General features: G+C 45.8%; 1 protein-coding gene across 1 annotated transcript in view; it reads left to right on the top strand.

Annotated features, from left to right (window-relative positions):
* LOC146192641 (lysozyme C-1-like) overlaps window positions 1-13,522 on the top strand; it is a 38,298-nt gene extending 24,776 nt beyond the window's left edge. Inside the window, exons 3-5 of the mRNA XM_084602542.1 lie at window positions 7,745-7,820; window positions 9,137-9,212; window positions 10,100-13,522. Of these exons, the coding sequence (XP_084458668.1) occupies window positions 7,745-7,820; window positions 9,137-9,212; window positions 10,100-10,172 (225 nt within the window). The 3' untranslated portion in view covers window positions 10,173-13,522. The remainder of the gene's footprint in view (window positions 1-7,744; window positions 7,821-9,136; window positions 9,213-10,099) is intronic.
* The last annotated feature ends 2,773 nt before the right edge of the window (window positions 13,523-16,295 follow it).

The following is a 16,295-nucleotide window of genomic DNA, read 5'->3' as shown; positions in this document are numbered from 1 at the left end:
ACCACTGCGTAAATCGAGCGATGAGAAGTATTTGGCGTGGCGCAGCCGATCTAGGGAGTCATTAGTGCGCGGTAGAGGATAGACATCTTTTTTCGTAGCTTTGTTTAAACGTCGGTAATGAACGCAGAACCGCAGGGTCTCATCTTTGCCACTATGACAGGTGACTCGACGCTCATGGGCCTGTCGACGGCTGTGTCAGGTCGTTCTGGTGCATTTCCTGAACTTGCTGGCGAATTGCATCCCGCTCCTTCCGTGAGACCCGATAAGGCGACTGGCATAATGCTCTTTGGCCTTCGTCGACTATAATTTGATGCTTTGTGAGCGATGTCTGTCTAAACCTGCAAGTCAATACAGAACAGTCCCGGAAAGAATTGATAACGGTATCCAGGCAGGGTTTTTCATTAGGCAGGAGGTCCGGGTTGTCGGTTTTAAACAGAGTAGTCGACTTTTCTAGGGACTGTAATTTCAGACAACGCGTACTGCCTTGTGCATTAGGCCAGTTGCTCGAAATACGTAATCGTGTTATTCGCCAAACAAATTGCGGTTCACAACTAAGTTCATCATCAAAAGTTAGGTTCGCCTGCCCTTCAGTTCAATAAGTCTGCGAGCTACACAGACTTGCCAACCCAGGAGCAGCGACACGTTGGCTTCGGTAATGCCACATGTTGCGGGGCTGTTATCGCACTCTACAGTTACAAACATACTGGCTTTTGATGGTATCACAATGTGATCGTCACAGACTCGCAGCTTCGGCATGTGTTGCTCGGGTTCAGAGTCAAGGGTGTGGTGGGCAGCAAAGGACACGATTAGGTCCTTAAAGTCTATCACAGCGCCATACTCCGGGAGGAAATCCAAAACCGAGTATAAGGGAGCACTCTCGGGGTACAGCGAAGCAGCTGGGGAATGTCAAACAGCGGAACTGTATTCGCAAGGTACACATACCAATCGGCTTAACCACATGGCCGCCGGCTGTCCGAAACTGCGGCCCAGTCCAAAGGCGTCAAACCCTTTGTGAGTTGTGGCTAGCCGGCAGCTCATTATCGAAATATCAGCGCCAGTGTCCAAGGGTGCAGTCACGTTACAGTTGTCGGTGGTTACTGTAATTTCGGCGGAAACCAGTTTTTCGCAGCTTGTCGTTAGGCTCGTCGGATCAAGTTGCCGTCGGTCGGCACATCGCGGCAAATCGTCGTATGGAGGCTCTTGATTCTGTACAGCAGCGGCGGCCCTAACTCTAGAGGACGCCGCCTTAAGTTTTCTGCCGTGGGGGCGTGCCTCTGAACCGGCCAGAGGTCCACAGGTGGTTGAGAGAAGAAAATCATCTTGGTGATAGGGATCGGGACTGGGTCGTTGTGCAGTCGAGGGCTGCACGTTAGCGGCCCGGTAGTGCTGGTTTTCCTGCGGTCGCTCACCGCAGCGCAGTCGAGCTGCGTTGGGAGAAAAACCCCTGAGTGACCCATTTGGCGGTAGGGGCAGTTGCGCAAAATATGCCCGGGCTCTCCGCACTGGTAGTACAATGGCCTGTTGTTGGCGTTCGCCACACATGCGCTTTACGGATGACGGGCCTGAATTCCTGTTGCGGGGCGGGCACAGCTGTGACTTGGTATTGCACAGGAAGTAAAATAGTAACGGGAGAAAAGGCTTGTTGCACTGCTGCAGGTTTTCGTAGTAAATCGCTGTACATCATTATGTAGGATTCCGGCTGCAGGATTACTAGAGGTGCCGACACCACTCGCCGGATTTCATCTCGGACCACGTCCGCTACTGCAGCGATGTTTGCCAGTAGAGCTTCGAAGTGGAGTTTCCGGAGCTTTTCACGCGCAATGTTCCGCATAAACTCTCGAAAATCCTCAGGGGAGAGCGACGTAGGCGTGCAGTGATGGGTGGTTGCTAAAGAAGCCAGTCGGCCCCTACTGCGCACCCCACTGTTGAAAGACCTCAATACCCGTTGCCTCTTTTGTAAATTCCGCAGCAGTTCTCGGAGGGTCTCGGACAAGTCCGAGTTCGGAGTTTGCATGATTTTGGACTAATAAGTTCGGGATATAGATTACAAGAAGTTGCTACTAAGGTAGTTCCAAAGCAAAAGAAATGCAAGAAAGCAAACTGGTTATCTGAAGAGGCTTGGCAAATAGCTGAGGAAAGGAGGATGGCAAAAGTTATGGGGGAAAGAGAAAGACACAAGGTTCTCAATGAGGATTTTCAGAAAATAGCAAGGAGAGATAAGAATGCCTTCCTGAGCATACAATGCCAAGCAGTTGAGGACAACAGCCAATTAAAGAACACAAGAGCTCTGTATAAGACAATCAAAGATATCAAAGGAAGCTTCTGTGCTAAGCTGGGCGTGATAAAGGACGAACGAGGCAAGGACCTCACTGAAGCCTCAGAGATAAAGAAGAGGTGGCAGGAATACACAGAAGAACTGCACAAGAAGGACCCGAATGTGCAAACCCAACATAAGACGGTTGTGATTACTGATCTCGAGCCGGGCACCCTAAAGAGTGAAGTTGAATGGGCCTTAGCCAGCCTTGCTAAGAACAAAGCTAGCGGAAGTGATGGCATTCCAGCTGAGTTGCTTCAAAAACTCAACCATGACGCTGTTAACATTCTGCATACATTATGTCAGAAGCTTTGGACAACCCTGCAGTGGCCACAGGATTGGAGGAGGTCAGTTTACATCCCCATTCCAAAGAAAGGCAGTGCCAAAGATTGTTCCAACTCCCGCACGATCGCGCTTATTTCGCATGCTAGCAAGGTGATGTTGAAAATCCTCCAAGGTAGGCTGCAGCAGTCTGTGGATCGGGAGCTTCCGGAAGTGCAAGCTGGGTTTCGCAAGGGTAGAGGAACTAGAGACCAAATTGCCAACCTTCGCTGGATCATGGAAAAAGCAAGAGAGTTCCAGAAACCCATCTACTTCTGCTTTATTGATTAGCGGAAGCGTTTGACTGCGTAGATCACATCAGATTGTGGCAAGCTCTCCAAGAGATGGGAGTTCCGATTCACCTCATCTGTCTCCTCAGGAACCTGTATGAAGGGTAAGAGGTCACAGTCAGAACTGGGCATGGTCTTACAGATTGGTTTCCGATTGAGAAAGGAGTGAGGCAAGGCTGCATACTGTCGCCCTGCCTATTTAACCTATATGCAGAGTGCATCATGAGGAAGGCCGGTCTGAACGAGTCTTCAGCTGGAGTGAAGATTGCTGGAAAACTTATCAACAACCTTAGATATGCGGATGATATCACTTTAATCGCAGAAAGTGAAGTGGAACTCAAGAGTCATCTGATGCGCGTACAAGAAGAGAGTGAGAAGTTTGGGCTTAAACTGAACATTAAAAAGACAAAGATCATGGCGTCTTGCCCTATCAAGTCCTGGAGCATCAAGGGACAAGAAGTGGAAGCTGTGACAGATTTTCTCTTCTTGGGCTCCAAGATTACCCCGGAAGGAGACTGCAGCCATGAAATTAGGAGACGCCTGCTTCTGGGAAAGAAAGCAATGGTTAGCCTTGACCGCCCAGTAAAGAGCAGAGACATTAGTCTGCCAACCAAGATCCGTATAACTCGTGCTATGGTCTTTCCAGTTGTGATGTATGGATGCGAGAGCTGGACTGTGAAAAAGGCTGACCGCCGAAGAATTGACGCGTTTGAATTGTGGTGCTGGCGAATACTCTTGAGAGTTCATTGGACTGCCAGAAGATCAAATCAGTCAATATTGTCGACCATAAACCCTGACTGCTCATTGGAGGGTCAAATTCTAAAGTTAAAGCTCAGCTACTTTGGTCAGAGAAATAACTCAAGTTACCGACATTCTAGTGGAAATTAAGAAGAAGAAATGGACATGGGCAGGACATTTAGTGCGAAGAGAGGATAACCGATGGTCGCTGAGGGTAACAAACTGGATTCCAAGGGAAGGAAAGCGTAGCAGGGGGCGGCAGAAAGTTAGGTGGGCGGGTGAGATTAAGAAGTTCGCAGGGGTCAAGTGGATGCAGCTAGCACAGAACCGGGTTAAGTGGAGAAATATGGGAGAGGCCTTCACCCTGCAGTGGGTATAATCAGGCTGATGTTGATGATGATGACTTTGGTCATCTGATGAGAAGAGGGGAGTCGCTGGAGAAGGATTTGATGTTGGGAAAGGTTGAGGGTCGCCGGAGAAGGGGTAGGCAGCGAACGCGATGGTTAGATGGCATCCTCGAGACACTGCAGATGAAGTTATGTGATGTTAGGAAGATAGTGAGAGACCGGAAAGCGTGGCATGACATGGTCCATAGCGTCACGAAGAGTCGGACACGACTGAACTGAACTGGACTGCTAAGCATTCTTCTCTCTTAACTTCAATGCCCCATTCTTTGCACAACAACACGACGTACAGTGAGATACATTCGCTGCCTAGAATACGCGGCGCACGGCTGTGGTCGTGAAAGTGGCTGTGCGGGCGCTGCGAGCGCTTGACACTGCAAAAGTGTGCCCCTTCACGACAGGTTTCTGTATTGCACGTGTGGGTACGTACTGGGGTAGGTAAATGTTCCCAGGCTGCTCCAAATAGCCGGAGAGTGGCTGCTCACCGCTATCACGGCGCTGTTATCGGATGGGCGCTCCGCGTCGCACCGGTGGCGAGGGTATGCACTAAGAGTGGGTCCCACCCCTTCATTGTCGCTCTCCTCGATGAGAAAGTAGTAAAAAAGATATTGCGGCGCGCTTTAGCTCCTAATTCTTTGAATTCCTCTGCGCTGCAGCCCGTGGTAAGGCAGACGACCATCCTTAAGAGTGAAGGTTATGGTAGCGTCAATATGTCGTTGGACTATGTGTTCGTCTCCATTTCCAAAAAATGCGGTGGGTCACAGTGCAGGGACTTGCTTTTTCTCTCCCACGCTTTCGTATCCAGCATACTTCTATATTCCGCGACGTGCGTACACACCACGCAGCAAAGCGAGGAACACATTGACACCACCATAGGAAGGTCACAAATCAAGCATTAGTTCTTCCGGTTTTGGTCTCTAATACGAAATTGTCTGAACTAGTGGTGCTGAACTCCTACCAAGAGCTACGGAGGCTCACCTTGTGAACCAATACGAGTGACCCTCGCAGCCGGCAGCCGGACACAGCCTACTAGGCCTCTTACACATGCAACACTAATGCACCCCAGTGGAGACACTTCGGCTACCGGAGCTGTCGCGTCACAAGATATGGGTCCAAACAGTCCCTCAAAATATGGACAAACACACTCAGGAAGGTAGACGAGCAGCACACGTTCGAATACTCGAACGTCAACACAGGTTACACACAATACTTTATACTATGTGGGCGCGACAAGGTCGTTGCCCTCCGGATTCTATGCGGCAGCAATAGTTCACCACGACCGCAAAATTAACGGGCTCTCCTATCGAGCTCGAAATTCTTCACAGAAGGTTGCCATTGCGTTGATCGCCTTGGACTTCTTGGAATTCGATAGTAATCATAACAGACTCACGACGAGCCTGGGAGTATTGTGTGGCCGGCGAGGTCTCGCCGTTAGTCTACTACCTCCTAAAAAAGCTCTGAGGGAATCGAATTCCTCTCCCAAATGCATAATTTGGACTCCTGACTACCAGGATCTGCAAAGTAATGAGTTGCTAACAAGGCGCTTACTTACCGGGCTCCTCACACGGATCCCTCCGGCGTCGAGCCTAGACAACCGCTCGGGCGGGTTCGGGAAATTCTGATTGATTTCCACGAACAACGTCAGCTGCAGAGGGGCTGAGTATAGGCCGGAGGAACGAGCCCTGCGGCGCCTGCAGACCACCAATGGCAAAGCATTTTGATAATAAGATAGATGGACGGTGCCCACACAAAGGAGAGAATTCCGATGTCTACCATATGGTGTGACCACATCAAAAAGATGCTGCCCTTTCCCCTACTCCTTCCTCCACCCAAGAGGCATGGGAGGCTGTCCTGCTCTGCGCTATAGAGTCCTAACAGGCTCTGGCAAAAAGGCAAGGGCGGCAACTTTGTCCAACGGAATCCTGGACTCGGGACTCCCCTAATGTAAGGGGCCCTTTTGGGCCTGCGCTATCATTTTCGTTTTTAATTAAAGGTTTTCAGCACCACCACCGGCCGATTGCACGCCGTGAACAAAGCGCTAAACGAAGCGAAGTGGAGACGCCCTCCTCCGTACTGAGCGTCGGCTGCGAAAGACGTGAACGGTGCACTTGTAGTTTGGCAAGCGCGAGACACAAATACACAAGAGCGAGGGATAAACCAGTCGTCACAATGCATATCCTCGCAGCGCTTGTGTGATAGAGCTGCCGAAGCCGTGGGCCGCGTATTTTTTTACCATGACTATACGCTGTGAAAAATGTGTGTGAAATTACAGGTATTTTTAAAGAAAATGTCTGTACCAGTAGAGAGAAAATCTGTTCTACTTCACTGACCGAAATACTTTCACTAAAAAGACAGTAATTTTCGGTTTTCCAGCCGAAACCTTGAATCGAAGGCAAACAATTCGATATATTTTTGCCGTCTCTTCTATTTTATACCGCAAACTGATTTTTACTTGAATAGTAGGTATATTCTGATTAGAAAGCGAAATGGTATGACAACACCGAAGACGCTGTCCGATGATTGGCTTCGTAACAATTTCGATTCGAAAGAAGACAACCAATGGTGACACATTGAGGTCAGTTGTTGGTTGGCTCCCTGCTATATTGTTGTATCTGTTACGCACTTTTCCACTTGCCTCTTTTCGGTTTCTAGACAACGGCTGTTGCGAGGCCAGCCTTATGGGTGCCATCGAGTATTGCCAGCGCCGAGAGATATTCGTGAGATGTAGTTGGCCAGGCGTTCGCCTTAAAATAGTGTTCATTAAAGAAATTGGCGCTTAAAGCAATTTTATTGTTATTAGAGGCAGAAACTGTGAAATGAAAGACGAGTAAGAAAAAAAGATATATTGGTATCATTTTTTTTCACTGCCACAGAAAGAAAAGACAGCAATAAGGAAAAACGCTGTATAACAAAAAATTGTTGTCAACTTACAAATATTTTTATCTGTTGTAAACAGAAAAAACTGTAAAACCGCAGAAAATTTATAAAAAAGAAGCAGAAAACAGCACAACAGAAAATTTCTGGCAGGACAGCTGCCAGAAAATTTTTGTATTTTTCAACAAACTTTTTCTACAGTGTATGTGGTATACTGCATTCATGGATTTAGAGAAATCATCAAAATGAGTTCGATGAATGGCTTCCAATCGCTCCACGCCTCTACCAGGAACGCTGTCCGCTTTTCCTTATCAACTGTGTTCCGGGACATAACTTGCCTATAGCCTTAGTCTAATTATTTGTCCCTGGTTGGATTACGTAATCTGGAATATTGGCCGCAGACCTGTTCCTTCTGCTGCTAGTTAAGGCACGTAAGAGTCCACAGAAGTAACGTGGCTGCAGAGTTCCGCAGAAAGCACGCGCCCTATTCTCTCCTTTGAACAGAGAGGAAAATGTTCGCATCGCTCGTAGTTCGTGCAAGTGTGGCGATAACCCCGGGAATGGGGAATTCATCTGAGCCACAAAACGCGTTTGGCGAACTCACGGGCCGCATAAGAGTCGCCGGGAGGGATTCTTAACACGGACCACTTGGCCCGCACGTTAACGGTAAAATAAGCGCTTTGGAACGCGACTGACTGCTTTTTCTTTTAAGCTTTTTCAGCCTAGCACTGCACTCGTTGAGAATCTGTTTACGTTCTACATTTCCCGCCCGCCCCCCTTTTTACCCCTCCCCCTCGACGCAGCTGGCAAGCCAATTCTTCTGCTTCGACAAGTACGTGCCAGGCATGCGCAATGGGCGCTGCCACGAGCTCTGCGACGGTGAGTGGGAATATCACCGATAGCAGCTTTGCCTCTGAGCTTGATTTTTCAATGGGCTCATTGCTGCAAAAATTTTGCGGAAAATTGTTACAATTAATGACGAAGTAGGTGTTTGAGGCTTTTGAATTTAAAGTACCCTTGAAATGTTACGTGAGTGAATATTATAATGCAAGAAATTCATACAAGTGGTCTTTGAATGCGAGTCAAATTGTAAACCTTACTGTGAGGCCAATAATTTACAAATATTTTTAAACCGTGCTTTTAAAACGGTTCGCAACTGATTAGGGTGACACACATGTACGAGCGAAAACCCCCCGATGATGGCATCGTGGCGTGCTAGGTGCACCTATTCATTGCACACTCCCAAATGATGCGGGCGGGAAGGTGCGTGGGTGGGGTGGCATTACGACTTTTTCTTTTAATTATTTCTTTCTCGCGCGCCGTTGCGCTGAGTGGAGGCGTGGCGAAGGAGCACCATTTTCGATCACCGATATGATCGGTGCTAACGAAGCTAACTTTTAAAAAATTTGCTTTGTGGACAAGATTGATAGAATTCCTGTTGCTGATACACATTTTCTAGTTTTAATAAATAGATTTTCATGGGCCCTTTATCGCTTTTAGAGTTAACGTGATAGCGCCATAACACTGCATTTTCATTCCACTAACATTTCAATGATTTCGTTTTAAATATTAAATTAAAAAGGTATATTATAACTGTAACTTCACTATTATTCCCAAACGTGCGTAAGTAAGTCATACGGGCCGCATTGTGTTAATTAGGTGCCCCTATAACCTTCCTGGTACTAAAGTCCACACAGCGAAACTTAGAAATTATTAACCGAAATTTATCCATGTTACGTGAGCCAAATACGGCTGAATATTCGTGTCTAACTATTCTACACGACATTCTAGTGGAAATTAAGAATAAATTGGCACGGGCAGGACATGTAGTGCGAAGAGAGGATAACCGATGGTCGCTTAGGGTAACAAACTGGATTCCAAGGGAAGGAAAGCGTACCAGGGGGCGGCAGAAAGTTAGGTGGGCGGATGAAGTTAAGAAGTTCGCAGGGGTCAAGTGGATGCAGCTAGCACAGAACCGGGTTAATTGGAGAAATATGGAAGAGGCCTTCGCCCTACAGTGGGTATAGTTTGGCTGCTGCTGCTGCTGCTGCTGCCGCTGCCGCTGCCGCTGCCGCCGCCGCCGCCGCTGCTGCTGCTGCTGCTGCTGCTGCTGCTGCTGATGATGATGATGATGATGTTTGACGATACTCGCGAAGCTTGTTCAAAGTGGCCTAACACCCCCCGTTTCATTTCAGCGTTCCTGGACGAAAACCTCGAGGACGACATTCGATGTGCGGCACTGATTCGACACATGTGGGGCTTCAAGTACTGGTAAGCACTGCGGCCATCTCGCGTTGCAGTCGTCGTCAGCATTCGCATGCAATACCAGAAGAGGGACGAGTCGGGCTTCTCGGTTTTCACGCCTGTTTTGTGCTCTTGCTCCGACCTGTGTTAGCGCTGTTTCCACCATGATTGCATGCAATTCTGCAGCACCGGCGCTCAGAGATAGTACCACCAGAGGCCTCTATCCTCCGCTAAGCACAACGTATGTGCGCAGGTTTCATTCGCACCTTGTGCTAGAGCACGCCCTTTGTGCTGTTGGCTTTCACAGACACCAAGAGTGAGTTAACAAGGCGCATCATTTGACTACTGTAACGTTATTTTTAGTCACTAGTCTAATGTATTACATACTACACGTGCCTTTAAACATTCTCTCAGCATTGCGCTACGCGATTGTTGAAGTATACAGTTCTATATACATGCCCAATGACCCAATATGTTACCAACGCTGCGGAAATGTTATAACGCATTTATTGCAGTTTAATATAGAACCTCACGACTACATGGAGGCCATCCAGTTCTGCCATGTGCGGGACTCATTGATGACAACTGATTGGAGAATGACTGTGCGCTCCCATGGCTGCGGTTTTCTGTGGTGTTCAACCCCACCTTAATGCGATGCAAAGGAAGCTATTGGTTTTACAACTGAACTAGTGAACAGTGATTCCCTACGAGTCGAACCTTTCTCGCTTTTTCTGGGCGAAAGTTTTCCAAATTGCTTCAGGTAAACGGGACAGGGCTTTTTGGCAAAACAAAAAGAAAAGAAAAGAGTTTTCGATTGCGCCATGGAATATCACTGCTTTCTTCTTGCGATAAAAAGAGCAGGGATAAAGCTTAACCTCCTTAACTCTCTTCTTCGTCTATCCTTCTTTGCGCAGGACGGGCTGGGAGGAGAAGTGTTTGTATGCAAAGGTGTCTCCGTTCTTGGACGGCTGCGACTACGAGAACTGACCGCAACCATGGCCGTTTAATTCTGTTTGTCCCTGCGCCAGTTTCTGCATGGCGTACAGTAATGCCGTTACTCGATGGTACACGCGGCAATCGCTTCGACTTGGATTGCCTTCCGTTGTGCTTTGTTTTACTGCTGCCGCTAGTCGTAGCCACATGCCATGCAGAACCGCACGCATCCTTTATGTATACCGGCGGTTCAACGCAGCTTTACTATTGTTGTGTCTATCTTTCGGACCGTGACTGTTTGTTTCAGTTCACTTATTCACCAAGCACTGCAGACTGGCGTACCGCTCTTTGGGGAAGTGGGGCGAAAACGAAAAAATTACGAGGGATATTAGCGACTAAAGTAGTGAAAGGCTGAATAATGGCTGCATTTGGGCGAGTTGGTAAGATATGTTAAACCTGAAAAGCGCATAAAAAACCCACGGAAAACAGCAAAAGACAGACACACGAGCACTTTCTTCCAACTGATTTTATTCCATGCGAGAAGCAGAATATTTGCACACTTGAGTTTGCATGCGCTTGCGAAGGTAAAGGCTCAGAGTTAACAGGAAAAAACATTATCGGACTGCACATGTAAAAGATGAAAAATATGCCATCGCTTTCTCAGGTAGCATAATTGACGCACCACTCGTGTAAGCGCTCGTGTGTCCGTCTTTTGCTGTTGTCCGTGTTTTTTATGCGCTTTTCAGGTTTAACGTTCGTGAAAGGCGAAAGTTTGTGGCCACATTCTGCTACGTAACTAGCACTAATTAATAATTATTTAATAAATTAATCAGTCATTAGCCGTTTATATGTTAAGTAAGTAGGTAATTATTATACGAATAATCAAATAACTATACATTATTAATTTGTTCATTCATTTATTTAATTGGTCATCAATTAGTAATTACTTAATTATTCATTATTTCGTAATTGGTTATTGATTGAGATATGGCCAAATCAGGCACACATTCGCGCATAATGTGATGGTGCTCTGTGATTGGTTGAGACCTTTATGACGTCATCCCGCCTTGGCCAATTAGAGCCACCGCAAAAGCGGGGCACATTTTGTCCACGACAACATGAGCCATTAAAGGCTTTCGCCCTAAAACAAAAAATACACCATTGCACAATGCTTACAAAACTAATACATGGCCATAAGGAATAATCAGATGGTAAAAGTAAGCCCCGACACAAAACGAAAACGCCTAGAACAAATGAAACAGTGGTAGTTCAAAGACACGTTCAACTACTGCAGGTATTCAGACTGAAACGTGTGAGAATGTGTTGTTCAGACCTATAATGACCGTGGCTACAGTGAGCATTTAATGTTGGCACGGGCGAGCAAATTCATTTATGTAGATGGCAGCACCTTGTGGTTTAGATTGCTTGCATTGATGGGTGCGGTGACAGGGATCAAAGAACAGTTTTACTCCAGGCAGATTAATACGCAAGTGCACACCATGGTTGTTAATTTCTTACGCAAATGCTGCGCCATTATTCAGCTCCCTTTCTATGGCTGTAACGGTGTTGGCGTCTCCTCCAGGAAGATGAGGAGTAATGGTAAGTTGAGTTTTTCAATAAACAGGAGGAACAGGAGCGTCCAGCGACTAGAGTAAGGGTATCAATTAGCGCTGATGAAACGGCAAGAGGTTCGTGCAGCGCACAGCAGGATGATGCCGTCGAAGCAACTGTTGTACACTCCACACGCGCTAATGACTGAACATAACCTTGGAAGTCGTTTGTAGCTTTTTTTTTTATATAGAACGCACTGCAAGACTATTTGCTGAAGCACTTATATCATTCTCACTAAACGACCCCAGTTTTATATTGCATTGCAATTGACATTTAATTAGAGTGTTCACAGCAAATAATTCACGTACATGTAGAGAGATTACAGTTTTCCTCAAGCAGAATCAAAAGAGGCACATGACCTCAAGCATAATCTGTCTAATTGGCAGGCGGTAATCTATGTGCACAACATTGTTTTCTCTTTCTTTGTGTGAGGTTTGGGCTCAGTGTTTTGGTTCATTTATGAGGAAGACGAGATTCGTCATTTCAGTTTCGTCCGTGCAAAGACAACTCGCCATTTTTGTAATCGTTAATGTAATTCCAACACTGTGAGCACGGCGGAAACCAGTTCGGCTTTACGAAGCACTATAAACTAGAGTACATAGAGAATGCTTCCTGTTTCAGTTGGGCTGACAGTTTGAGCACGTTTCCCACTTATACATGAAGGAACAAAGGAGCTAGCGATGCTCGCCACTGCATCACTAATATTTAATCCGTTACGTCCAACTGGGTGCTCGACGTCGAACAGAACAGGCCGGGAGGAGCAAAAAAGAGTTCACTTGAAGAACCAACACATAACAGATTTCCTTCTTCCCGCGAAGCCTAGTTGTTATGAAACGCCCAGCAGTCTTTAGACACGCCTTAGAACATATTCGTGCCGTTTCGTTATGCATCATTTATGTAATTTAGTATAGGTTTTTTATTATTGTGTAATAATCTTTAGCGTGAACATGGTGCATATCGGCCTTGTACATATCCTGGCGCTGCGTGGGCAGTAAAGGGTTTTCTTTTCATCTCTTTATTAGTGCTTCTTTTGAATGCTCATCATTTATACTAAGCGAAACACTTTTTCTCAGTCGTGGTCTCCAATTGCTCCGCACTCGGGTTTCGAATTTCGGGGACCACATCTATGCTTTGACAGGCCCATGTGATGTGATATAGTGTTGGTTTTTCATCGCACCACGGACATCTGTCAGCGTATATGGTAGGGTGCATTTTGTTTAGTATATGTAGGTTTGGGTATGAACCGTCTGTAATTGTCTCCATATGACAGCTTCCTTTCTGGTGAGAGAACTGTGCGGTGGGGGATATCGCATTCTTCTTCCTCTATAGTTTTCTAGTATGGCCGAGTATGCCTTGGGTGCTGGCAAAAGTTCCGCGGAGTCGTCGGATGCTCGGAAAGTAGTGCATGCTCGAGCTATCCTGTCAGCCTCTTGGTTCCCTGCCAGCCCCATGTGCCCCGGTACCCACATAATTTTGTGTCTGGTCTTGTTTTATCCGTGGTTTTTAATTCTGTCGCTCGATTCGAGGAGTATACGGAGCGCGTGACGACCAGTCCTACCATTCATGAAATTTCGACAGGCTGTTAGAGAGTCCGTGAATATCGTTAGCGACAGCCCAGCTCTGTAGCCCTCCGCCACCGCTAGAGAAATGGCTACTTCCTCGGCCTCTGCTACTGTGCAGTGTCGGATAGAGGCGCTGGTCACATCACGTAGAGACGAATCGACCACCGTGGCCACTGCAATTTTGTTGTGTCCTCCTCTCGAGGACGCGTCTGCATACACGGTCGTGTATTGAGGAGCGTATGTTTTTTTGAATAAAATCGGCCCTTGCTTCTCTTCTACCTTGGTGGAGGTTAGGGTCCATGTTTCTCGGGATTGGAGCTACCTTGAGGGACTTGCGAAGTTCGTCGGGGATCGTTACTGCTGTCCAGCGACCGCTGCGAAGACCAGCAAGGTCTGGTACAGCGAGCCCAACGGGCGGCAGTAGCCAGCGGAGCCCTGGACTGAGGGCAACCGACCATTGTGCAAAAGTGGACGAAGTCGACGGAGAAGACTCTTGTGGATTTAACAAGCAGACATCTCTGAAGACGTCCCAAGAACCGCCAAGTAATATAGGGCTAAATAAAGTTTTTTCCTCCTCCTCCTCCTCCTCCTCCTCCTCCTCTCAGACGTGGTAATCTCTGGGAGGTGTAGCGTCACCATCATTTACAACTTTAAACGGGCTGCGCCGCTCAGCAGCAGTGCCTTACCATACCATAGTTGGTTCACAGGAAGGGAAAGGCGCAGTATCTGTCACACTTGTTTCTGTAGACACCTGTACCGCGCCGTAAGGGAAGGAAGGAAGGTGGGAGTGAAAGTGAAAATGGAGAAAAAGGACCATTTTATGCAAGACCATTTTACAAAAAGCTAGACTTTCACCGACTAATGACTCTCATTTCTCTCATAACAAACAACATTTACGCGCGCAGTTTATGTGATTTCTTGCACATGGCTGCACTCCATACATTTGTGTGACTATGCACATTATAACAATTCGTCTACTTTCCTTTTTAATAACTTTCTCTCAAGAGCGAAGAGCAAGGGTTCTGCGTCTATGTTTATGTTGTGCATAGCATAACATTACACTTTGAGGAACGCACATTATAACAATTCGTCTACTTTCCTTTTTAAAAACTTTCTCTCAAGAGCGAAGAGCAAGGCTTCTGCGTCTATGTTTATGTTGTGCATAGCATAACATTACACTTTGAGGAATGCACATTATAACAATTCGTCTAATTTCCTTTTTGATAACTTTCTCTCAAGAGCGAAGAGCAAGGCTTCTGCGTCTATGTTTATGTTGCGCATAGCATAACATTACACTTTGAGGAATGCACATTATAACATTTCGTCTACTTTCCTTTTTGATAACTTTCTCTCAAGAGCGAAGAGCAAGGCTTCTGCGTCTATGTTTATGTTGTGCATAGCATAACATTACACTTTGAGGAATGCACATTATAACAATTCGTCTACTTTCCTTTTTGATAACTTTCTCTCAAGAGCGAAGAGCAAGGCTTCTGCGTCTATGTTTATGTTGTGCATAGCATAACATTACACTTTGAGGAATGCACATTATAACAATTCGTCTACTTTCCTTTTTAATAACTTTTTCTCAAGAGCGAAGAGCAAGGCTTCTGCGTCTATGTTTATGTTGTGCATAGCATAACATTACACTTTGAGGAACGCACATTATAACAATTCGTCTACTTTCCTTTTTAATAACTTTCTCTCAAGAGCGAAGAGCAAGGCTTCTGCGTCTATGTTTATGTTGTGCATAGCATAACATTACACTTTGAGGAATGCACATTATAACAATTCGTCTACTTTCCTTTTTGATAACTTTCTCTCAAGAGCGAAGAGCAAGGCTTCTGCGTCTATGTTTATGTTGTGCATAGCATAACATTACACTTTGAGGAATGCACATTATAACAATTCGTCTACTTTCCTTTTTGATAACTTTCTCTCAAGAGCGAAGAGCAAGGCTTCTGCGTCTATGTTTATGTTGTGCATAGCATAACATTACACTTTGAGGAATGCACATTATAACAATTCGTCTACTTTCCTTTTTAATAACTTTCTCTCAAGAGCGAAGAGCAAGGCTTCTGCGTCTATGTTTATGTTGTGCATAGCATAACATTACACTTTGAGGAATGCACATTATAACAATTCGTCTACTTTCCTTTTTGATAACTTTCTCTCAAGAGCGAAGAGCAAGGCTTCTGCGTCTATGTTTATGTTGTGCATATCATAACATTACACTTTGAGGAATGCACATTATAACAATTCGTCTACTTTCCTTCTTGATAACTTTCTCTCAAGAGCGAAGAGCAAGGCTTCTGCGTCTATGTTTATGTTGTGCATAGCATAACATTACACTTTGAGGAATGCACATTATAACAATTCGTCTACTTTCCTTTTTGATAACTTTCTCTCAAGAGCGAAGAGCAAGGCTTCTGCGTCTATGTTTATGTTGCGCATAGCATAACATTACACTTTGAGGAATGCACATTATAACATTTCGTCTACTTTCCTTTTTGATAACTTTCTCTCAAGAGCGAAGAGCAAGGCTTCTGCGTCTATGTTTATGTTGTGCATAGCATAACATCACACTTTGAGGAATGCACATTATAACAATTCGTCTACTTTCCTTTTTAATAACTTTCTCTCAAGAGCGAAGAGCAAGGGTTCTGCGTCTATGTTTATGTTGTGCATAGCATAACATTACACTTTGAGGAACGCACATTATAACAATTCGTCTACTTTCCTTTTTAAAAACTTTCTCTCAAGAGCGAAGAGCAAGGCTTCTGCGTCTATGTTTATGTTGTGCATAGCATAACATTACACTTTGAGGAATGCACATTATAACAATTCGTCTAATTTCCTTTTTGATAACTTTCTCTCAAGAGCGAAGAGCAAGGCTTCTGCGTCTATGTTTATGTTGTGCATAGCATAACATTACACTTTGAGGAATGCACATTATAACAATTCGTCTACTTTCCTTTTTAATAACTTTCTCTCAAGAGCGAAGAGC

This window comes from Amblyomma maculatum, chromosome 4 (genome assembly GCF_055883805.1).
Source record: "Amblyomma maculatum isolate TAMU_Amacu chromosome 4, ASM5588380v1, whole genome shotgun sequence".
NCBI classification, from domain to species: Eukaryota; Metazoa; Arthropoda; class Arachnida; order Ixodida; family Ixodidae; genus Amblyomma; species Amblyomma maculatum.
The sequence above is the reverse complement of the archived record's forward strand: the minus strand, read 5'-3'. Positions and strand labels throughout refer to the sequence as shown.